This window comes from Oryzias latipes, chromosome 21 (assembly GCF_053564925.1).
Source record: "Oryzias latipes strain Hd-rR chromosome 21, Olatipes_Hd-rR_3.1".
Classification (NCBI taxonomy): Eukaryota; Metazoa; Chordata; class Actinopteri; order Beloniformes; family Adrianichthyidae; genus Oryzias; species Oryzias latipes.
Window position 1 is genome coordinate 34,372,498 of NC_136257.1, and position 24,764 is coordinate 34,397,261.

A 24,764-nucleotide genomic window follows, 5' to 3' on the forward strand; every position below is an offset into this window, starting at 1 on the left:
GAGGAACCAGAACCTGCTCTGAGGAACCAGAACCAGAACCTGCTCTGAGGAACCAGAACCTGCTCTGAGGAACCAGAACCTGAACCTGCTCTGAAACCTGAACCTGCTCTGAGGAACCAGAACCTGAACCTGCTCTGAAGAACCAGAACCTGAACCTGCTCTGAGGAACCAGAACCTGCTCTGAGGAACCAGAACCTGAACCTGCTCTGAGGAACCAGAACCTGCTCTGAGGAACCAGAACCTGAACCTGCTCTGAAGAACCAGAACCTGAACCTGCTCTGAGGAACCAGAACCTGAACCTGCTCTGAAACCTGAACCTGCTCTGAGGAACCAGAACCTGCTCTGAGGAACCAGAACCTGAACCTGCTCTGAGGAACCAGAACCTGCTCTGAGGAACCAAAACCTGAACCTGCTCTGAAGAACCAGAACCTGAACCTGCTCTGAGGAACCAGAACCTGAACCTGCTCTGAGGAACCAGAACCTGCTCTGAGGAACCAGAACCAGAACCTGCTCTGAGGAACCAGAACCTGCTCTGAGGAACCAGAACCTGAACCTGCTCTGAGGAACCAAAACCTGAACCTGCTCTGAGGAACCAGAACCAGAACCTGCTCTGAGGAACCAGAACCAGAACCTGCTCTGAGGAACCAGAACCTGCTCTGAGGAACCAGAACCTGAACCTGCTCTGAAACCTGAACCTGCTCTGAGGAACCAGAACCTGAACCTGCTCTGAAGAACCAGAACCTGAACCTGCTCTGAGGAACCAGAACCTGCTCTGAGGAACCAGAACCTGAACCTGCTCTGAGGAACCAGAACCTGCTCTGAGGAACCAGAACCAGAACCTGCTTTGAGGAACCAGAACCTGCTCTGAGAAACCAGAACCTGAACCTGCTCTGAGAAACCTGAACCTGCTCTGAGAAACCAGAACCTGAACCTGCTCTGAGGAACCAGAACCTGCTCTGAGAAACCAGAACCTGAACCTGCTCTGAGGAACCAGAACCTGCTCTGAGGAACCAGAACCAGAACCTGCTTTGAGGAACCAGAACCTGCTCTGAGAAACCAGAACCTGAACCTGCTCTGAGAAACCTGAACCTGCTCTGAGAAACCAGAACCTGAACCTGCTCTGAGGAACCAGAACCTGAACCTGCTCTGAGGAACCAGAACCTGCTCTGAGGAACCAGAACCAGAACCTGCTTTGAGGAACCAGAACCTGAACCTGCTCTGAGGAACCAGAACCTGAACCTGCTCTGAGAAACCTGAACCTGCTCTGAGAAACCAGAACCTGAACCTGCTCTGAGGAACCAGAACCTGCTCTGAGGAACCAGAACCAGAACCTGCTTTGAGGAACCAGAACCAGAACCTGCTCTGAGAAACCTGAACCTGAACCTGCTCTGAGGAACCAGAACCTGCTCTGAGAAACCAGAACCTGAACCTGCTCTGAGGAACCAGAACCTGCTCTGAGGAACCAGAACCAGAACCTGCTTTGAGGAACCAGAACCTGCTCTGAGAAACCAGAACCTGAACCTGCTCTGAGAAACCTGAACCTGCTCTGGGAAACCAGAACCTGAACCTGCTCTGAGGAACCAGAACCTGAACCTGCTCTGAGGAACCAGAACCTGCTCTGAGGAACCAGAACCAGAACCTGCTTTGAGGAACCAGAACCTGAACCTGCTCTGAGGAACCAGAACCTGAACCTGCTCTGAGAAACCTGAACCTGCTCTGAGAAACCAGAACCTGAACCTGCTCTGAGGAACCAGAACCTGCTCTGAGGAACCAGAACCTGCTCTGAGGAACCAGAACCAGAACCTGCTTTGAGGAACCAGAACCAGAACCTGCTCTGAGAAACCAGAACTTGCTCTGAGGAACCATAACCCTGAACCTGCTCTGAGGAACCAGAACCTGAACCTGCTCTGAGGAACCAGAACCTGCTCTGAGGAACCAGAACCAGAACCTGCTCTGAGGAACCAGAACCCTGAACCTGCTCTGAGGAACCAGAACCTGCTCTGAGGAACCAGAACCTGAACCTGCTCTGAGGAACCAAAACCTGAACCTGCTCTGAGGAACCAGAACCAGAACCTGCTCTGAGGAACCAGAACCTGCTCTGAGGAACCAGAACCAGAACCTGCTCTGAGGAACCAGAACCTGCTCTGAGGAACCAGAACCTGAACCTGCTCTGAAACCTGAACCTGCTCTGAGGAACCAGAACCTGAACCTGCTCTGAAGAACCAGAACCTGAACCTGCTCTGAGGAACCAGAACCTGCTCTGAGGAACCAGAACCTGAACCTGCTCTGAGGAACCAGAACCTGCTCTGAGGAACCAGAACCTGAACCTGCTCTGAAGAACCAGAACCTGAACCTGCTCTGAGGAACCAGAACCTGAACCTGCTCTGAAACCTGAACCTGCTCTGAGGAACCAGAACCTGCTCTGAGGAACCAGAACCTGAACCTGCTCTGAGGAACCAGAACCTGCTCTGAGGAACCAGAACCAGAACCTGCTTTGAGGAACCAGAACCTGAACCTGCTCTGAGGAACCAGAACCTGAACCTGCTCTGAGAAACCTGAACCTGCTCTGAGAAACCAGAACCTGAACCTGCTCTGAGGAACCAGAACCTGCTCTGAGGAACCAGAACCAGAACCTGCTTTGAGGAACCAGAACCAGAACCTGCTCTGAGAAACCTGAACCTGAACCTGCTCTGAGGAACCAGAACCTGCTCTGAGAAACCAGAACCTGAACCTGCTCTGAGGAACCAGAACCTGCTCTGAGGAACCAGAACCAGAACCTGCTTTGAGGAACCAGAACCTGCTCTGAGAAACCAGAACCTGAACCTGCTCTGAGAAACCTGAACCTGCTCTGGGAAACCAGAACCTGAACCTGCTCTGAGGAACCAGAACCTGAACCTGCTCTGAGGAACCAGAACCTGCTCTGAGGAACCAGAACCAGAACCTGCTTTGAGGAACCAGAACCTGAACCTGCTCTGAGGAACCAGAACCTGAACCTGCTCTGAGAAACCTGAACCTGCTCTGAGAAACCAGAACCTGAACCTGCTCTGAGGAACCAGAACCTGCTCTGAGGAACCAGAACCTGCTCTGAGGAACCAGAACCAGAACCTGCTTTGAGGAACCAGAACCAGAACCTGCTCTGAGAAACCAGAACTTGCTCTGAGGAACCATAACCCTGAACCTGCTCTGAGGAACCAGAACCTGAACCTGCTCTGAGGAACCAGAACCTGCTCTGAGGAACCAGAACCAGAACCTGCTCTGAGGAACCAGAACCCTGAACCTGCTCTGAGGAACCAGAACCTGCTCTGAGGAACCAGAACCTGAACCTGCTCTGAGGAACCAAAACCTGAACCTGCTCTGAGGAACCAGAACCAGAACCTGCTCTGAGGAACCAGAACCTGCTCTGAGGAACCAGAACCAGAACCTGCTCTGAGGAACCAGAACCTGCTCTGAGGAACCAGAACCTGAACCTGCTCTGAAACCTGAACCTGCTCTGAGGAACCAGAACCTGAACCTGCTCTGAAGAACCAGAACCTGAACCTGCTCTGAGGAACCAGAACCTGCTCTGAGGAACCAGAACCTGAACCTGCTCTGAGGAACCAGAACCTGCTCTGAGGAACCAGAACCTGAACCTGCTCTGAAGAACCAGAACCTGAACCTGCTCTGAGGAACCAGAACCTGAACCTGCTCTGAAACCTGAACCTGCTCTGAGGAACCAGAACCTGCTCTGAGGAACCAGAACCTGAACCTGCTCTGAGGAACCAGAACCTGCTCTGAGGAACCAAAACCTGAACCTGCTCTGAAGAACCAGAACCTGAACCTGCTCTGAAGAACCAGAACCTGAACCTGCTCTGAGGAACCAGAACCTGAACCTGCTCTGAGGAACCAGAACCTGCTCTGAGGAACCAGAACCAGAACCTGCTCTGAGGAACCAGAACCTGCTCTGAGGAACCAGAACCTGAACCTGCTCTGAGGAACCAAAACCTGAACCTGCTCTGAGGAACCAGAACCAGAACCTGCTCTGAGGAACCAGAACCAGAACCTGCTCTGAGGAACCAGAACCTGCTCTGAGGAACCAGAACCTGAACCTGCTCTGAAACCTGAACCTGCTCTGAGGAACCAGAACCTGAACCTGCTCTGAAGAACCAGAACCTGAACCTGCTCTGAGGAACCAGAACCTGCTCTGAGGAACCAGAACCTGAACCTGCTCTGAGGAACCAGAACCTGCTCTGAGGAACCAGAACCAGAACCTGCTTTGAGGAACCAGAACCTGCTCTGAGAAACCAGAACCTGAACCTGCTCTGAGAAACCTGAACCTGCTCTGAGAAACCAGAACCTGAACCTGCTCTGAGGAACCAGAACCTGCTCTGAGAAACCAGAACCTGAACCTGCTCTGAGGAACCAGAACCTGCTCTGAGGAACCAGAACCAGAACCTGCTTTGAGGAACCAGAACCTGCTCTGAGAAACCAGAACCTGAACCTGCTCTGAGAAACCTGAACCTGCTCTGAGAAACCAGAACCTGAACCTGCTCTGAGGAACCAGAACCTGAACCTGCTCTGAGGAACCAGAACCTGCTCTGAGGAACCAGAACCAGAAGCTGCTTTGAGGAACCAGAACCTGAACCTGCTCTGAGGAACCAGAACCTGAACCTGCTCTGAGAAACCTGAACCTGCTCTGAGAAACCAGAACCTGAACCTGCTCTGAGGAACCAGAACCTGCTCTGAGGAACCAGAACCTGCTCTGAGGAACCAGAACCAGAACCTGCTTTGAGGAACCAGAACCAGAACCTGCTCTGAGAAACCAGAACTTGCTCTGAGGAACCATAACCCTGAACCTGCTCTGAGGAACCAGAACCTGAACCTGCTCTGAGGAACCAGAACCTGCTCTGAGGAACCAGAACCAGAACCTGCTCTGAGGAACCAGAACCTGCTCTGAGGAACCAGAACCTGCTCTGAGGAACCAGAACCTGCTCTGAGGAACCAGAACCTGAACCTGCTCTGAAACCTGAACCTGCTCTGAGGAACCAGAACCTGAACCTGCTCTGAAGAACCAGAACCTGAACCTGCTCTGAGGAACCAGAACCTGCTCTGAGGAACCAGAACCTGAACCTGCTCTGAGGAACCAGAACCTGCTCTGAGGAACCAGAACCTGAACCTGCTCTGAGGAACCAGAACCTGCTCTGGGGAACCAGAACCTGAACCTGCTCTGAGGAACCAGAACCTGCTCTGAGGAACCAGAACCTGAACCTGCTCTGAAGAACCAGAACCTGAACCTGCTCTGAGGAACCAGAACCTGCTCTGAGGAACCAGAACCTGAACCTGCTCTGAGGAACCAGAACCTGCTCTGAGGAACCAGAACCTGCTCTGAGGAACCAGAACCTGCTCTGAGGAACCAGAACCTGAACCTGCTCTGAGGAACCAGAACCTGCTCTGAGGAACCAGAACCAGAACCTGCTCTGAGGAACCAGAACCTGAACCTGCTCTGAAGAACCAGAACCTGCTCTGAGGAACCAGAACCTGAACCTGCTCTGAAGAACCAGAACCTGAACCTGCTCTGAGGAACCAGAACCTGCTCTGAGGAACCAGAACCTGAACCTGCTCTGAGGAACCAGAACCTGCTCTGAGGAACCAGAACCTGAACCTGCTCTGAAACCTGAACCTGCTCTGAGGAACCAGAACCTGCTCTGAGGAACCAGAACCTGAACCTGCTCTGAGGAACCAGAACCTGCTCTGAGGAACCAGAACCTGAACCTGCTCTGAAGAACCAGAACCTGAACCTGCTCTGAGGAACCAGAACCTGCTCTGAGGAACCAGAACCAGAACCTGCTCTGAGGAACCAGAACCTGCTCTGAGGAACCAGAACCTGCTCTGAGGAACCAGAACCTGAACCTGCTCTGAGGAACCAGAACCTGCTCTGAGGAACCAGAACCAGAACCTGCTCTGAGGAACCAGAACCTGAACCTGCTCTGAAGAACCAGAACCTGCTCTGAGGAACCAGAACCTGCTCCTGCTCTGAAGAACCAGAACCTGCTCTGAGGAACCAGAACCTGCTCTGAGGAACCAGAACCTGAACCTGCTCTGAGGAACCAGAACCTGCTCTGAGGAACCAGAACCTGAACCTGCTCTGAAGAACCAGAACCTGCTCTGAGGAACCAGAACCTGCTCTGAGGAACCAGAACCTGAACCTGCTCTGAAACCTGAACCTGCTCTGAGGAACCAGAACCTGCTCCTGCTCTGAGAAACCAGAACCAGAACTTGCTTTGAGGAACCAGAACCTGAATTCCAGAAGGCCCGTTTAAACTAGCCTGACTTTAACCCTGAACTCTGGCTGAAATCCATCTGAACTTGCTTACTCTGGGTATGTCGGTTCCAACAGACCGGATATGAGTTAGCGTAATTACGCTCCACTTGGTAACCCTGGGTTAATGCTCATGCACAGCAGGTACACAAAGACATTCTCAATAGATCGTAGATTTCCAGAATTATCATGGAAACGCGTGGAGAGAAAAAGAGAGCGCTATACTTCAGTGAGACGGAGTCTGAGATTTTAATGACAGCGTATGAAGATTACACGTCCATCAAAAAAGTAACACGGCTGCATCATCAGCAAAAGAGAGTTTCTGCTTGTAGTAGAAGAACAGACAAAGTAAACGCAAGAGTTTCTGATATTATTTCCATTTTCATGTGACGCATATATATATAACTTATCCAACTTAAATTCATTCAATTGGTAACAAGTAATTGAGTTACATTTATTCAACCTAAATTAATTTCAGAGCTTTGTTTCAAGATAATTTAGTTTCTGTTCCATCAGCTAATTTTTAATGGGCTAATTTTACTTCAAACATTGAATGAAAAAAGTCTGATCTTTACCACGACATAAACACTAACTTTACTTTCTGTCAGAAACAACCTGAAACCTGCTCTCATTTATTCTGGTCTGTGAATTCACAAACAAATTTTGGAAAAACATTCATAAATTTATTACCGAATCTATTTTTGCTGATATACAACTTTATTATAAAAATATACTATTTTGTTTTCATAGCTTTGATGTCAGAGATCGTGATGCTTTCTTTTGTGTAAACATGTTATTATTTATGGTTAATTTCATGTTCACAAAAGCAAATTCTCCAATAAAAAACCTGATTTCTTTGTGTTCAAACTTGAACTGCAGCAATATTTAAACTTCATTTCATCTTCAAAAAATACAAAAGATCAAAAAACAATTGACATTTGTAAATCTTTTGGACTACTGACATAAGTTTACTCTCGCATTTTTTCTTTTTCTTTTTATTATATATTTTTTTCTTTACTTAGTTTTATTTTATTTATTTTTATTTTTTATTTTTCCTTTTGTGATTGTTACTAATAATTGAAATTCTCTTAATGATGTAACACGTTTATTCTGTATTCAGAATTCTATTGTACATTATATGTGCATAATTGTTGCATTTTCTTGTTCTGTATGTTGCAATAGTTCAATAAAAAAAAAAAAAAAAAAAACGTTACACAGTAGGAGTGCTATATAAACTCATCATCCTCTCTTTCACTCTCACTCATGGTGCAGAGACTTAATTAAAGTAGGACAAAATAACTCTGCAAAACACGGTAAACCAGCTAAACATCTAAACACATTTGGTCAAAAACCCACACTTAAACCCACATCTGTCCAGACAGGCAAAGGGAATGGTATCCCACAATCCCTTGCGGTGCTGATCTAACAGCAGCACCAAAGTTACACCTACTTCATTGAATTAACTTGAATGAAAGTAAAATAACTGTCTGAAAACTACGTGTTATTTTTAAGATGACTTAACAAAAAAAAAGATTTTTAATTATTTTAACTGAAGCAAATAATTAAGTTAGATCAAAGTAAAAAGTTTATCTTTCCAACATCCATATGTGGTCTTATCATCCTCTCATGGTGGAAAAAGTATTATCTGAGCTTCTTCATCCACTAAATCATCTTCAAATGGACACGCCATGCTGCTTCACCTCTCTGTAAACAAACTAACCTTCAACTAAACCTGCTCCAGACCAGGTTATGTTCAGAGCATGAGTTGCTATGGCAACTTGACATACCCTGAAACATACCTCCATTTCTGGAACTGAGAGCTGAGGTTATCAACTTCCTTAGCCTCAAACTTACCGTGGTAACTAGCAGAACCTGCTTTCTGGAATACCCCCCTGGTCCAGATGTGTCCCACAGGTTCACATCTGGACCCGTCTTGCTGACTGATGTATTGGTTGCTTCTCCACATGTGAGATGTTCTGCTAACGCCGGTTGGTGGGTCATACGGTCTTCACTGACACACGTTCTCCATGAGGTTCTGCGTTTGTCTGCACGCAGACCTGAGGAGGTAACATCAGACAGAAGTCTATGTCCAGACTCACCGTCCTCCTCCGTTGCTCCCCAGCCGGAGATCCAGCACTTGGTGTCCTCCTGGAAGTCTTCCCCATGGTTGGGGAGGCAGATGGGCTCCACCAGACCTGAGGAGGACAGCAGGTTGATCATCCCTGAAACCTGGATGGAGCTTTTCTACAGAAGGTTTGACGGAACATGAGGACATCTGTGGGTTCTTCTAGACCAGAAGAAGTCTTGAGTCGGAATGAGGGAGGTGTGAAGGTTCTCGCTCACTGATGGATGGAGATCTGACTAACGTCTCCATGACGATGTTGAGTTGGAGAAGAAACACAAACAGGAAGTTCTGCTGACAGAAGAAATCTGAGTCCATTTCAGGATCTGAAGATCACAATACCGTTAAACGTGAGAGGCTGGTCCAGTCTCATCAGAGCGATGTCGTAGTCCAGGCTTCTGGACCGGTACCGGGCGTGGTAAACGATCTTCCTCACAGCCAGAGACTGAGCGGCGTGGATCGGCTGCTCCGTCAGCCCCACGTAAACCTTCCACAGGGACGAGTTGCTGAACCTGACCGGGGTGGACAAAGGTTAGATCAGAGAAGACGCTCGCTCATGTCCTCCTCTCAGGGGAACCATCTGGATCCAGTTTCAGGATCAGCTGTCTGGATCCAGTTTCAGGATCAGCTGTCTGGATCCAGTTTCAGGATCCTGATTCAGGATCCACCATCTAACCGTCAACGTCAGCTTCTGCTGAGATCTTTGTGGGTAGGCCGTTCACGCCACAGTGGAGATGCGAGGAACCAATCAGGAGGTCGGGGGTGGAAACACTGTTTAAGGTCCTTTGGGCAGAATAATCATTTTCTGCTCAGAACCCCCCTCCCCCTCCTCATAGAGTTGTGGAGCAGGGGTCTCTGTGATGTTCATCCCTGGGGGAGTTTGTCCCACATTTATGTTTTTCTGAATCAGAACTCAGAGTTTTGGAGAATTTGTCACTGATGGCTCCACACTGAGAGGAGGACTGCTCAGAACCCCCCCAGACTGGACTCACCCGTACACGCAGTGGGCCGCGGTGACGATCCACAGCGGGGAGATGACCGAGCCCCCGCACATGTGCTCCCCCCTAAAGTGGAGACTAGCCTGCCAGGGGAACTGACCCGGCAATGACAGGTTCCCCCCCACCACGCGGGTTTGGTACCGAGGCCTGGAGCCGCACTCTGAAGACACGGGGAGGGGACATGTCATGACCGGGAGACATCCAGAAGCTGTGACTGACAAACAGGTTCTAGTTTTGGGTTCTGGTCTTTTCCTCCTGATCTGAAGTCTTTTTTTGAAGCCCCCCCCCCCCCTCCCATTGCTCTGTACGTCTGCTGTCTTCTGGACCATTACTGCTTCTCCAGAACCTCCAAGACCTGTTTGAAACTCAGAAACCCAGATGTGCTGACCCTTTTTCCCAGCAGGAAACCTCATCAGAACCTTGGTTCCGAGTGTTCTCTAAACCCGAAGCTCTAATTGGAGTTCTGCTGAGATTTCTTTGTGGGTCTCCTCTTGGTCATCAGAACCCGTCCTGACAGCAGAGGTTCCTCACCCAGACACTTCAGCGTGGTCACCATCCCGGAGCTGCACTGACTCTCACTGTAAAACAGACAACAGAGGACTCTGATGTGGATCAGAACCAGAGAAGAGCATCCAGAATACTGTGGATTTGTGCCTAGAACCGTGTCTGTGCAGGTCTGACCTACATCAGAGAAGAAGCAGCTGCTGCTTCTAGTTCAATGTTGGTCTACGGTTCCTGCTCTATTGTTGGCAGAATTCTACCGGTTCTGATCAGAGCTGGTGGATCTGGATCAGTTTGGACCCTTTATCCTGCCGGTCTGCATACCTGAAGGCCGCGGCGCTCTGAAGCTTGATGACGTCAGACTGCGTCGTGTCCAAGGACACCAGGCTGCTCTGAAGGTCTTCTTCAATGGAGTTCTGAGGGACGAAGGACGACTCCACATACCTGAAACCACAGCGCAGCTTCAGGCGGGAGCTGCTGGTTCCAATTCTACACCTGATGTGTTGAAGTGTCCTAAAAGTGGTCAATGGCGAGGACTCGTGCAGCGCGTCTCTACCTTCCCGGAAGGCGGTTTACAGTCACAGATACACCAGAGGCAAAGTGGGGTCAATAGTGGGGTCAATGTCTTACTCAAGGACACTACAACACTCACTAACAACCTGCAATAGTCCAATCAGAGGTCGACCGCTCTACCACTGCACCACGGCCACCCCTAAAGAAGGACACCCTGCTGGGAATGCTGACAGCGGAGCTCATGAGCTCCTTCCTTCCTCTGAGCCTCCATCTGTTGTTTCTCAGAACCACTATTGTGGGTCAGAACCTGAGGAATTGGAGTGGACCTCCTCTGCAGAGTGGAAGCGGACCTGAAGTTCTGCTCTTAGTGATAGAGGTGGAAATGGACTTCCTACTCTTCAGCAAACACACAGAGAGTGGACCTTCAGAAGGCCTTGGGGGAGGGGGGGCTGTTGTTGGACCAGAACCGAGGCAGACCTGGAGTATCCCAGCTGCTTGCAGGCGGAGAGTCCCAGCGAGTTGTTCCAGTTGTCTGCGCAGACGGTTCTCCATTCTCCTCGTCTCTGGACCTGCAGGACGGACCTCCTGCCGCTCAGCCGGACTGATGTGAACAGAGAACTCGCGTCAGTCCTTCTCCAGCGTTCAGCACCCCACAGGAGCGGGTCCGAGTCTCACCACAGCCCAGCTCGTCCTCCTGGTTGGGGCAGTCCGCCGCTCCGTCGCACCGGGCCGAGGAGGCGACGCACTTCTGCGAGGAACCACAGCGGAACCGGCCCACGCAGCTCAGCCCCACTGTAGAACAGAGAGATCACAGGTGAGCTTTGAGGAATTCAGAACCACTTGTTCAGAAAACAGGTACCACAATGCGATCCAACCCGAGGAGAACCGACAACAGACAGACATGAGACTCTAGAACCCATCGGTTCGGTTCTGTACTGCCGTGGAGAAACAGAAGCAGAAAAGAGACGAATAAGTCGCTTCTGACACATGTGGTCCCTTCCAGAACCATACTGGTTTGAACCGAGGTCCACCATCAGACCGGATCAGAACACATGGACCCAAGAGCACAAACAGATCTGAAAGGACTGGGCCTCATGGAAACCTGCTGACCATGACTGAACACTTTTGGACCAACGAGTCTTTTTCTCCTGATCTGGATCAGGTTTTCAGGAATACTTCAGTGAGGGTTCTGGTCTGCTGCTCAGAGCATCAGGATCATCTTCACCACCTGAACTTCCCGTCGTGTCAGTCATGGTCCACCGACCCGGCACCGCTTTAACCCAGAAACCGACCGGTTCTGCTCTACTGCTTCCTGGTCCTCGTCCAAACAAGTTCTCTTCATTTGGACTCGGCTGAAGGACTCGCTGACTGAACTTTCACTGATGCTCTGCTCTTCATGTTTGGACCTTTGTCAGAACTACCAGAATTAGCTGAGAACTTCTCAGGAGGAAGAACATCCTGAGAACCTCAAGCAGCTTCTCCAGCAGCTGAAGGTGGCAGTGAGAGTCGGACCCGGTCTGTGGGTGAAGGTTCTGATCCAGCAGCTGTTTCCACAGACCAAACACCCAAACATCCAACCAGCGTCAGGAGGAGGAACTGAGGAGGAACGTCTGTCAAACATCTCCAGACTGTCAGAACCAGACGTTGGTCCACGTTTCCTTCTTCATCCTAAAATAACCAGATCGCTCGTCTCCGGAGGAGGAGCGCCAGCGTCTGAAGTTCCTGAGCTTCTGCTGGTCCTTCATCACAACTTTATCCTTTCTGCTGGTTTGGGTCAGCGCAGAGCGGTACCGAGTGACGCAGCTTACAGAGACCTCAGGGGGGAATGAGGGAGAACATGAACAGTGGGTGTGCTAAAGTCCTGATGGGTTCTTTACTTCAGAATCATTTCAATGAGTCACTGAAAGCGTTTAGAGCAAAGTTCTGCTGGTTCTCCCACAGCGTCTGGTTCTGTTGGACTGCCATGTTCCAGTTTTGGGTTCTGTCCAAACTAAAAGCTCTGGAAGTGAGGCGGACGCTCTGTGGGGACGGTTCCTGTGGGCCGAATCCGAGCATCCGTCTGCTGGGAATCAAACATTCATGGAGGACGGGCCGGCTCATTAATGCGACGACGGCGCTGCTCACCTCCAAGACCCACGCTGAAGAAGAACGCCACGGCCAGCAGGAGGCACGCCGCCACCAGCAGCTCCAGACGATGGGGGAACAGCCGGCTCCTCCAGCTCTTCTCCACATCATTGTCTGCAGAACAAGAACAAGAACCCCGTTACGAGACACCCCTTCACTCCCTCTGAACACCCAGATGGGCGGGTTCCTGCGGGTTCCTGTGGGTTCCTGCAGGTTCCTGGGGGTTCCTGGGGGTTCCTGCAGGTTCCTGCAGGTTCCTGGGGGTTCCTGGGGGTTCCTGCAGGTTCCTGCGGGTTCCTGCAGGTTCCCGCGGGTTCCTGCAGGTTCCCGTGGGTTCCTGCAGGTTCCTGCGGGTTCCTGCGGGTTCCTGCAGGTTCCTGTGGGTTCCTGCAGGTTCCTGGGGGTTCCTGCAGGTTCCTGTGGGTTCCTGCAGGTTCCCGCGGGTTCCTGCAGGTTCCTTAGGACTTCCCAACATCTGCCAAGCAAAAGTACATCCCTGAAGCCAGAAATGCTGTCTCTGCTGCTCCAAACATCTGACTGATATGAGGAAAACCTAAAATCCTCTGCAGGATGCCGGATTCTGCATTTTGAACCTGCTGAGTCTGCTATGCAGGGTCCAGTGTGGACGCGTGGCGTCCGGACCTTCAGCACCATGGCTGTGTAAAGCTGGGGGCTGCAGTCGGCTCCTTCATCCCTCCTTCGTGGCTCTTTGGCTATGAAGAAGAATGCTAAGGATTTCAATAAATACAGGGTTTACAAGTAATTTGTTTTAATGAAGTTTTGTGATTTATATTTAGGGTTAGAACAAATATTAGAGTGGTTTTTTATTAGACTCGGCTTAAAGCACATATAGGTTTATTTATTGCCATGTTTGATTCAGTAAATCAGCTGCAGCGAGACGATCGTTTTGACACAGGATGTATTTTATTTTGAAAGGAACGTGTATGTGCTGCTGTCAAAGTATGAGAAAATGAAGTTGTTATACAAAGAAACTTCTAACGATCAAATATTGTAAATATTTAAAAGATATATTTGAAATATAAACGGCTTAGTGGGCATAAAAACATAAATTTATATTTTAGACGGTGACTTTTCTGTGGGTTCTGGATCTAAAGAGTACGGCTGGATAGATCTGACATCGCTGCCATTTTTGTTGCACTGCTAATGTTCGGTTGGGGGTGTGAGGGGCTGTAAGCTAGCAGGGAAAGACTGTAGAGAAAGGGATGATGGGGAAATGGGGACAGGCTGTGCCAACAGTCCCGTCCACAACTCAGAGGTGAACTTCTAATGAGCTCCTGCCGCTCTGCAGAAACTATGTCCCTGAAAATCACACAGGTTTGTGGATTTTGGGTCAAAACGACATCATCGTCATTAAAGGATCAGTGAGAAAAAGTTTGAAACTTCTATTGACGTACGAGAACGTCCAAAGTCCGGAGGAAGACGGTGGTCGTCATGTCGAAAAGGGAAGGAGAGCAAGACCATGGTTTACTCTAAGGAAAACATGGACCTTAGGAACCTTTAGAACCAACAAAACTTTGAAATCATTTAGAATATCCAAACCTTTTAGAATGACCTAGAGCCCTGAAAACTTATAGAATTCTCAGAACCAAGAGAACCTTAGAACCTTTAGAACCGTCAAAGACTTCAAATGTACAAGAACTCTGAGAACAACTTTTAGAAGCATGAAAGACCCAAGAACTTTTAGAACCCTCAGGACCATTGAACCATCAGAACCATTGGGACCCTCAGAACCACTACGAACATCAGAACCATTGGGACCCTCAGAACCACTAGGACCATCAGAACCATTGGGACCATCAGAACCACTGGAACCCTCAGAAGCACTAGGACCATCAGAACCATTGGAACCCTCAGAACCACTAGGACCATCAGAACCATTGGGACCCTTAGAACCATTGGAACCCTCAGAACCACTGGAACACTCAGAAGCACTAGGACCATCAGAACCCTTGGAACCCTCAGAAGCACTAGGACCCTCAGAACCATTGGAACCCTCAGAAGCACTAGGACCCTCAGAACCATTGGAACCCTCAGAACCACTAGGACCATCAGAACCATTGGGACCCTCAGAACCACTAGGACCATCAGAACCATTGGGACCCTCAGAACCATTGGGACCCTCAGAACCACTAGGACCATCAGAACCATTGGGACCATCAGAACCACTGGAACCCTCAGAAGCACTAGGACCATCAGAACCATTGGGACCCTCAGAACCACTGGGACCATCAGAACCATTGGGACCATCAGAACCACTGGGACCCTCAGAACCATTGGGACCCTCAGAACCACTAGGACCATCAGAACCATTGGGACCCTCAGAACCATTGGAACCCTCAGAACCATTGGGACCCTCAGAACCACTAGGACCATCAGAACCCTTGGAACCCTCAGAAGCACTAGGACCCTCAGAACCATTGGAACCCTCAGAAGCACTAGGACCCTCAGAACCATTGGAACCCTCAGAACCACTAGGACCATCAGAACCATTGGGACCCTCAGAACCACTAGGACCATCAGAACCATTGGGACCCTCAGAACCATTGGGACCCTCAGAACCACTAGGACCATCAGAACCATTGGGACCATCAGAACCACTGGAACCCTCAGAAGCACTAGGACCATCAGAACCATTGGGACCCTCAGAACCACTGGGACCATCAGAACCATTGGGACCATCAGAACCACTGGGACCCTCAGAACCATTGGGACCCTCAGAACCACTAGGACCATCAGAACCATTGGGACCCTCAGAACCATTGGAACCCTCAGAACCATTGGGACCCTCAGAACCACTAGGACCATCAGAACCATTGGGACCCTCAGAACCACTAGGACCATCAGAACCATCAGAACCACTGGGACCCTCAGAAGCACTAGGACCATCAGAACCATTGGAACCCTCAGAACCACTGGGACCATCAGAACCATTGGGACCATCAGAACCATTGGGACCCTCAGAACCATTGGGACCCTCAGAACCATTGGCACCATCAGAACCACTAGGACCATCAGAACCATTGGGACCCTCAGAACCATTGGGACCCTCAGAACCACTGGAACACTCAGAAGCACTGGAACACTCAGAAGCACTAGGACCATCAGAACCATTGGGACCTTAAGAACCCTTGGGACCCTCAGAACCATTGGGACCCTCAGAACCACTTGGACCCTCAGAACCATTGGGACCCTCAGAACAATTGGAACCCTCAGAACCACTGGAACACTCAGAAGCACTAGGACCATCAGAACCATTGGGACCTTAAGAACCCTTGGGACCCTCAGAACCATTGGGACCATCAGAACCACTTGGACCCTCAGAACCATTGGGACCCTCAGAACAATTGGAACCCTCAGAACCACTGGAACACTCAGAAGCACTAGGACCATCAGAACCATTGGGACCCTCAGAACCCTTGGGACCCTCAGAACCACTAGGACCATCAGAACCATTGGGACCATCAGAACCACTGGAACACTCAGAAGCACTAGGACCCTCAGAACCACTAGGACCATCAGAACTATTGGGACCATGAGAACCATTGGAACCCTCAGAACCATTGGAACTCTCAGAACCACTGGAACCTTCAGAACCATTGGGACCCTAAGAACCATTGGAACCCTCATAACCATTGGGACCCTCAGAACCACTAGGACCATCAGAACCATTGGGACCCTCAGAACCATTGGAACCCTCAGAACCATTGGGACCCTCAGAACCACTAGGACCATCAGAACCATTGGGACCATCAGAACCACTGGAACCCTCAGAAGCACTAGGACCATCAGAACCATTGGGACCCTCAGAACCACTGGGACCATCAGAACCATTGGGACCATCAGAACCACTGGGACCCTCAGAACCATTGGGACCTTTCAGAACCACTAGGACCATCAGAACCATTGGAACCCTCAGAACCATTGGGACCCTCAGAACCACTAGGACCATCAGAACCATTGGGACCCTCAGAACCACTAGGACCATCAGAACCATCAGAACCACTGGAACCCTCAGAAGCACTAGGACCATCAGAACCATTGGAACCCTCAGAACCACTGGGACCATCAGAACCATTGGGACCATCAGAACCATTGGGACCCTCAGAACCATTGGGACCCTCAGAACCATTGGCACCATCAGAACCACTAGGACCATCAGAACCATTGGGACCCTCAGAACCATTGGGACCCTCAGAACCACTGGAACACTCAGAAGCACTGGAACACTCAGAAGCACTAGGACCATCAGAACCATTGGGACCTTAAGAACCCTTGGGACCCTCAGAACCATTGGGACCCTCAGAACCACTTGGACCCTCAGAACCATTGGGACCTTCAGAACAATTGGAACCCTCAGAACCACTGGAACACTCAGAAGCACTAGGACCATCAGAACCATTGGGACCTTAAGAACCCTTGGGACCCTCAGAACCATTGGGACCATCAGAACCACTTGGACCCTCAGAACCATTGGGACCCTCAGAACAATTGGAACCCTCAGAACCACTGGAACACTCAGAAGCACTAGGACCATCAGAACCATTGGGACCCTCAGAACCCTTGGGACCCTCAGAACCACTAGGACCATCAGAACCATTGGGACCATCAGAACCACTGGAACACTCAGAAGCACTAGGACCCTCAGAACCACTAGGACCATCAGAACTATTGGGACCATGAGAACCATTGGAACCCTCAGAACCATTGGAACTCTCAGAACCACTGGAACCTTCAGAACCATTGGGACCCTAAGAACCATTGGAACCCTCATAACCATTGGGACCCTCAGAACCACTAGGACCATCAGAACCATTGGGACCCTCAGAACCATTGGAACCCTCAGAACCATTGGGACCCTCAGAACCACTAGGACCATCAGAACCATTGGGACCATCAGAACCACTGGAACCCTCAGAAGCACTAGGACCATCAGAACCATTGGGACCCTCAGAACCACTGGGACCATCAGAACCATTGGGACCATCAGAACCACTGGGACCCTCAGAACCATTGGGACCTTTCAGAACCACTAGGACCATCAGAACCATTGGAACCCTCAGAACCATTGGGACCCTCAGAACCACTAGGACCATCAGAACCATTGGGACCCTCAGAACCACTAGGACCATCAGAACCATTGGGACCATCAGAACCACTGGAACCCTCAGAACCACTAGGACCATCAGAACCATTGGGACCATCAGAACCACTGGAACCATCAGAAGCACTAGGACCATCAGAACCATTGGAACCCTCAGAACCACTAGGACCATCAGAACCATTAGGACCCTCAGAACCATTGGGACCCTCAGAACCACTAGGACCATCAGATCCATTGGGACCCTTAGAACCATTGGAACCCTCAGAACCACTGGAACACTCAGAAGCACTAGGACCATCAGAACCCTTGGAACCCTCAGAAGCACTAGGACCCTCAGAACCATTGGAACCCTCAGAAGCACTAGGACCCTCAGAACCATTGGAACCCTCAGAACCACTAGGACCATCAGAACCATTGGGACCCTCAGAACCACTAGGACCATCAGAACCATTGGGACCCTCAGAACCATTGGGACCCTCAGAACCACTAGGACCATCAGAACCATTGGGACCATCAGAACCACTGGAACCCTCAGAAGCACTAGGACCATCAGAACCATTGGGACCCTCAGAACCACTGGGACCATCAGAACCATTGGGACCATCAGAACCACTGGGACCCTCAGAACCACTAGGACCATCAGAACCATTGGGACCCTCAGAACCATTGGAACCCTCAGAACCATTGGGACCCTCAGAACCACTAGGACCATCAGAACCATTGGGACCCTCAGAACCACTAGGACCATCAGAACCATCAGAACCACTGGAACCCTCAGAAGCACTAGGACCATCAGAACCATTGGAACCCTCAGAACCACTGGGACCATCAGAACCATTGGGACCATCAGAACCATTGGGACCCTCAGAACCATTGGGACCCTCAGAACCATTGGCACCATCAGAACCACTAGGACAATCAGAACCATTGGGACCCTCAGAACCATTGGGACCCTCAGAACCACTGGAACACTCAGAAGCACTGGAACACTCAGAAGCACTAGGACCATCAGAACCATTGGGACCTTAAGAACCCTTGGGACCCTCAGAACCATTGGGACCCTCAGAACCACTTGGACCCTCAGAACCATAGGGACCCTCAGAACAATTGGAACCCTCAGAACCACTGGAACACTCAGAAGCACTAGGACCATCAGAACCATTGGGACCTTAAGAACCCTTGGGACCCTCAGAACCATTGGGACCATCAGAACCACTTGGACCCTCAGAACCATTGGGACCCTCAGAACAATTGGAACCCTCAGAACCACTGGAACACTCAGAAGCACTAGGACCATCAGAACCATTGGGACCCTCAGAACCCTTGGGACCCTCAGAACCACTAGGACCATCAGAACCATTGGGACCATCAGAACCACTGGAACACTCAGAAGCACTAGGACCCTCAGAACCACTAGGACCATCAGAACTATTGGGACCATGAGAACCATTGGAACCCTCAGAACCATTGGAACTCTCAGAACCACTGGAACCTTCAGAACCATTGGGACCCTAAGAACCATTGGAACCCTCAGAACCATTGGGACCCTCAGAACCACTAGGACCATCAGAACCATTGGGACCCTCAGAACCATTGGAACCCTCAGAACCATTGGGACCCTCAGAACCACTAGGACCATCATAACCATTGGAACCCTCAGAACCATTGGGACCCTCAGAACCACTAGGACCATCAGAACCATTGGGACCCTCAGAACCACTAGGACCATCAGAACCATTGGGACCATCAGAACCACTGGAACCCTCAGAAGCACTAGGACCATCAGAACCATTGGAACCCTCAGAACCACTAGGACCATCAGAACCATTGGGACCCTCAGAACCATTAGGACCTTCAGAAGCACTAGGACCATCAGAACCATTGGGACCCTCAGAACCATTGGAACCCTGAGAAGCACTGGAACACTCAGAACCACTGGGAACATCAGAATCATTGGGACCCTGAGAACCACTGGAACCCTCAGAACCACTGGAACACTCAGAATTCAATTCAATTCAATTCAATTCAATTTTATTTGTATAGCCCAAAATCACAACAACAGTCGTCTCGATGGGCTTCGAAGTAAAACATGAACTCAAAAGGATCATGAATACAAAGCGTTCAATAGGAAAATACTTAAATGAACTAACAAACTGACTAAGCTATACTGGCATCCCTGCTCTTAGACCCCCCTTCGCAGAAGCACTAGGACAATCAGAACTACTGGGACCATCAGAACCACTGGAACCCTCAGAAGCACTAGGACCCTCAGAACCACTAGGACAATCAGAACTACTGGGACCATCAGAACCACTGGGACCCTCAGAACCATTGGAACCCTCAGAACCATTGGGACCCTCAGAACCACTACGAACATCAGAACCATTGGGACCCTCAGAACCACTAGGACCATCAGAACCACTGGAACCCTCAGAAGCACTAGGACCATCAGAACCATTGGGACCCTCAGAACCACTAGGACCATCAGAACCATTGGGACCCTCAGAACCATTAGGACCCTCAGAAGCACTAGGACCATCAGAACCATTGGGACCCTCAGAACCATTGGGACCCTCAGAACCACTAGGACCATCAGAACCATTGGGACCCTCAGAACCATTGGAACCCTCAGAACCATTGGGACCCTCAGAACCACTAGGACCATCAGAACCATTGGGACCCTCAGAACCACTAGGACCATCAGAACCATTGGGACCCTCAGAACCACTACGAACATCAGAACCATTGGGACCCTCAGAACCACTAGGACCATCAGAACCACTGGAACCCTCAGAAGCACTAGGACCATCAGAACCATTGGGACCCTCAGAACCACTAGGACCATCAGAACCATTGGGACCCTCAGAACCATTAGGACCCTCAGAAGCACTAGGACCATCAGAACCATTGGGACCCTCAGAACCATTGGGACCCTCAGAACCACTAGGACCATCAGAACCATTGGGACCCTCAGAACCATTGGAACCCTCAGAACCATTGGGACCCTCAGAACCACTAGGACCATCAGAACCATTGGGACCCTCAGAACCACTAGGACCATCAGAACCATTGGGACCATCAGAACCACTGGAACCCTCAGAAGCACTAGGACCATCAGAACCATTGGAACCCTCAGAACCACTAGGACCATCAGAACCATTGGGACCCTCAGAACCATTAGGACCCTCAGAAGCACTAGGACCATCAGAACCATTGGGACCCTCAGAACCATTGGAACCCTGAGAAGCACTGGAACACTCAGAACCACTGGGAACATCAGAATCATTGGGACCCTGAGAACCACTGGAACCCTCAGAACCACTGGAACACTCAGAATTCAATTCAATTCAATTCAATTCAATTTTATTTGTATAGCCCAAAATCACAACAACAGTCGTCTCGATGGGCTTCGAAGTGAAACATGAACTCAAAAGGATCATGAATACAAAGCGTTCAATAGGAAAATACTTAAATGAACTAACAAACTGACTAAGCTATACTGGCATCCCTGCCCTTAGACCCCCCTTCGCAGAAGCACTAGGACAATCAGAACTACTGGGACCATCAGAACCACTGGAACCCTCAGAAGCACTAGGACCCTCAGAACCACTAGGACAATCAGAACTACTGGGACCATCAGAACCACTGGGACCCTCAGAACCATTGGAACCCTCAGAACCATTGGGACCCTCAGAACCATTGGGACCCTCAGAACCACTACGAACATCAGAACCATTGGGACCCTCAGAACCACTAGGACCATCAGAACCACTGGAACCCTCAGAAGCACTAGGACCATCAGAACCATTGGGACCCTCAGAACCACTAGGACCATCAGAACCATTGGGACCCTCAGAACCATTAGGACCCTCAGAAGCACTAGGACCATCAGAACCATTGGGACCCTCAGAACCACTAGGACCATCAGAACCATTGGGACCCTCAGAACCATTAGGACCCTCAGAAGCACTAGGACCATCAGAACCATTGGGACCCTCAGAACCATTGGGACCCTCAGAACCACTAGGACCATCAGAACCATTGGGACCCTCAGAACCATTGGAACCCTCAGAACCATTGGGACCCTCAGAACCACTAGGACCATCAGAACCATTGGGACCCTCAGAACCACTAGGACCATCAGAACCATTGGGACCATCAGAACCACTGGAACCCTCAGAAGCACTAGGACCATCAGAACCATTGGAACCCTCAGAACCACTAGGACCATCAGAACCATTGGGACCCTCAGAACCATTAGGACCCTCAGAAGCACTAGGACCATCAGAACCATTGGGACCCTCAGAACCATTGGAACCCTGAGAAGCACTGGAACACTCAGAACCACTGGGAACATCAGAATCATTGGGACCCTGAGAACCACTGGAACCCTCAGAACCACTGGAACACTCAGAATTCAATTCAATTCAATTCAATTCAATTTTATTTGTATAGCCCAAAATCACAACAACAGTCGTCTCGATGGGCTTCGAAGTAAAACATGAACTCAAAAGGATCATGAATACAAAGCGTTCAATAGGAAAATACTTAAATGAACTAACAAACTGACTAAGCTATACTGGCATCCCTGCCCTTAGACCCCCCTTCGCAGAAGCACTAGGACCATCAGAACCACTGGAACCCTCAGAAGCACTAGGACCCTCAGAACCACTAGGACAATCAGAACTACTGGGACCATCAGAACCACTGGGACCCTCAGAACCATTGGAACCCTCAGAAGCACTAGGACCCTCAGAACCATTGGGACCCTCAGAACCACTAGGACAATCAGGACCATTGGGACAATCAGAACCACTGGGAACATCAGAACCATTGGGACCCTCAGAACCACTGGAACCCTCAGAAGCACTAGAACCCTCAGAAGCACTAGAACACTCAGAAGCACTAGGACCCTCAGAACCACTAGGACCATCAGAACTATTGGGACCAGCAGAACCATTGGAACCCTCAGAACCATTGGAACTCTCAGAACCATTGGGACCTTCAGAACCATTGGAACTCTAAGAACCACTGGAACCTTCATAACCACTGGGACCATCAGAAGCATTGGAACCCTCAGAACCATTGGGACCCTCACCGGGGAGGAAGGGCTGCACCTTGGTAACCGGCATGCTGTGGGCAGATGCAGCTACAGGTTGTGATTCCACCGGTCCGGGTGGATCTGTGTCCTCTTGTAGATCCGCAGCAGAACCGTCCAGAGGGCTGACGTTCAGGGTGGTGGGGGTCTCGACTGCAGGAAGGTCTTCCTCCGTCACAGACACAAGTTCAATATGCGAGCCTTCTGGTTCCTGGGGGGTTTCGGGCTCCAGTTCCTACAGAGAAACAGCGAGTCGTGTTTGGATTTTCTGCACAAAGTAACCCAGTGAAATGCATGCTGGGTAAACATTAAAGTCCAATCAGAAAGTAAACTGTTCCCTTAATGTGGATCCGGTTCTGGGAACAGGACTACTCTTTAACTTTTGGTTCCCCCAAGGTTTGTCTTCAGGTGAAAGTCTAGTTCTCCGTGACCACATGTCCGTCTGGAAAGATGGGACCCCCCAGCACACGTGAGGACGATCCTCCTCTCATGCTGTCTGAACGGAGCAGGGACACGGTTCCATTTCCACTCAGGCTTGACGGTGTCTGCAGGACATTCATCATGGAGATGTTCCATCATCTTCTCCTGCTTCCACCGTTAGGGTCTCCTCCTTTTCCTCACACGTTCTCAGAGGTCTGATCGCATGACAGAAGGCAGTCTCTTGTTTATGGACGGTCCTGGCCTTCAGTAAACCCCTTGTGGGGGATCTGCTCTGGGGGGATTGCTGTCTTCTCCTGGGGTTCCTCATCATTGATCAGGAGCAAGATATGAGGAGGAACCAGAAGGACTCCGGTCTGACTTACTTCAGGAGGAGGCTCTGTGAGTTCTGGAGCAGCATCTGTGGAGACACAGGGGAGACCCGGAGCTGAGACCAGGACAGACACAATCCAGTACAACCCCCCCCGGGACAGATGCAATCCAGTACAACCCCCCCGGGACAGACGCAATCCAGTACAACCCCCCCGGGACAGACACAATCCAGTACAACCCCCCTGAGACAGACGCAATCCAGTACAACCCCCCTGAGACAGACACAATCCAGTACAACCCCCCCCGGGACAGACGCAATCCAGTACAACCCCTCCGGGACAGACGCAATCCAGTACAACCCCCCCGGGACAGACGCAATCCAGTACAACCCCCCGGGACAGACACAATCCAGTACAACCCCCCTGAGACAGACGCAATCCAGTACAACCCCCCTGAGACAGACGCAATCCAGTACAACCCCCCCCGGGACAGACGCAATCCAGTACAACCCCTCCGGGACAGACACAATCCAGTACAACCCCCCCGGGACAGACGCAATCCAGTACAACCCCCCCCCTGAGACAGACACAATCCAGTACAACCCCTCCGGGACAGACACAATCCAGTACAACCCCCCCGGGACAGACACAATCCAGTACAACCCCCCCCCCCCCCCCCCCCCCCAGGACAGACGCAATCCAGTACAACCCCCCCCGGGACAGACGCAATCCAGTACAACCCCCCCCGGGACAGACGCAATCCAGTACAACCCCTCCGGGACAGACACAATCCAGTACAACCCCCCTGAGACAGACACAATCCAGTACAACCCCCCCTGGACAACCAACATACCAATGTCCTCGCTGTTCCTCATCATCCTGCCATCGTCCGTCCGTGCTTCTTCCTCCGTCTTCGTGTCTTCGCTGAGCGACACCTGAGCAGCGTTGCTGCCCGCTGGGGGGGGGTCAGGTGACGCCACACCTCCCTCATCGGATCAGGTTACTGAGCTCCAGGGAGCAACAAACCGCTCTCTGAGGGGGGGGCTGCTGGTCCCCTACGCCACCCCTGCATCACTGGTAGACCTTCATCCTCCATCCTTTCAGCTCCTCTTCGTCCTCAGCAGTTTCAGAGACACGTTTCCGTTTCTGGATGAAGCGTGGCGTTCATCTGAGCTTCAGTCTGGAGATCCCTCCAGGAGATCACTACAGGATCTTCCAGTGTAAAGCTGGGGTCTGCAGCCA

General features: G+C 50.7%; 1 protein-coding gene and 3 long non-coding RNA genes across 7 annotated transcripts; all 4 read right to left on the bottom strand.

Moving 5' to 3' along the window:
* Nucleotides 1-59: 59 nt before the first annotated feature.
* Nucleotides 60-706, bottom strand: LOC144988647 (uncharacterized). Of its 2 annotated transcripts, none has more exons than XR_013652614.1 (4): nt 404-457; nt 274-357; nt 150-221; nt 60-97 (listed from the first exon to the last, which is right to left on the bottom strand). It is a non-coding gene; the product is annotated as an uncharacterized LOC144988647 (long non-coding RNA). The 2 variants fall into 2 exon arrangements; XR_013652615.1 differs by lacking the exon at nt 150-221 and adding an exon at nt 632-706 and having other exon boundaries at nt 78-123; nt 274-337; nt 430-527.
* Nucleotides 707-1,713: 1,007 nt separating this feature from the next.
* LOC144988648 (uncharacterized) lies at nt 1,714-2,440 on the bottom strand. 2 transcript variants are annotated; one of them, XR_013652617.1, is made up of 4 exons: nt 2,354-2,440; nt 2,230-2,301; nt 2,120-2,177; nt 1,714-1,757 (listed from the first exon to the last, which is right to left on the bottom strand). It is a non-coding gene; the product is annotated as an uncharacterized LOC144988648 (long non-coding RNA). The 2 variants fall into 2 exon arrangements; XR_013652616.1 differs by lacking the exon at nt 2,230-2,301 and having other exon boundaries at nt 2,120-2,203; nt 2,354-2,422.
* A 587-nt stretch (nt 2,441-3,027) lies between these two features.
* Nucleotides 3,028-6,224, bottom strand: LOC144988645 (uncharacterized). Of its 2 annotated transcripts, XR_013652608.1 has the most exons (12): nt 6,137-6,224; nt 6,019-6,070; nt 5,821-5,880; nt 5,723-5,768; nt 5,607-5,656; nt 5,291-5,396; nt 4,945-5,008; nt 4,040-4,103; nt 3,838-3,935; nt 3,656-3,719; nt 3,422-3,505; nt 3,028-3,059 (listed from the first exon to the last, which is right to left on the bottom strand). It is a non-coding gene; the product is annotated as an uncharacterized LOC144988645 (long non-coding RNA). The 2 variants fall into 2 exon arrangements; XR_013652607.1 differs by lacking the exon at nt 5,723-5,768.
* Nucleotides 6,225-6,989: 765 nt separating this feature from the next.
* tmprss3a (transmembrane serine protease 3a) lies at nt 6,990-24,665 on the bottom strand. The gene is made up of 11 exons (XM_078939237.1): nt 24,376-24,665; nt 23,577-23,611; nt 22,774-23,008; nt 12,554-12,667; nt 11,105-11,221; nt 10,907-11,030; nt 10,241-10,360; nt 9,947-9,993; nt 9,410-9,575; nt 8,760-8,929; nt 6,990-8,490 (listed from the first exon to the last, which is right to left on the bottom strand). Exons 1-11 carry the CDS (start codon nt 24,398-24,400, stop codon nt 8,018-8,020), a joined length of 1,626 nt encoding a protein of 541 aa, XP_078795363.1. The 5' UTR covers nt 24,401-24,665; the 3' UTR covers nt 6,990-8,017.
* Between the last annotated feature and the right edge of the window lie 99 nt (nt 24,666-24,764).

What these genes read in the sequence shown, in the direction of transcription:
- tmprss3a (XM_078939237.1), bottom strand. Translation starts at nt 24,400, where the DNA reads ATGATGAGGAACAGCGAGGACATTG. An exon ending in GAGGAACAGCGAGGACATTG is followed by an intron (nt 23,612 to 24,375) that starts GTATGTTGGTTG and finishes GTGTCTCCACAG; the next exon opens with ATGCTGCTCCAGAACTCACA. An exon ending in GGAGGACGAGCTGGGCTGTG is followed by an intron (nt 11,031 to 11,104) that starts GTGAGACTCGGA and finishes TGTTCACATCAG; the next exon opens with TCCGGCTGAGCGGCAGGAGG.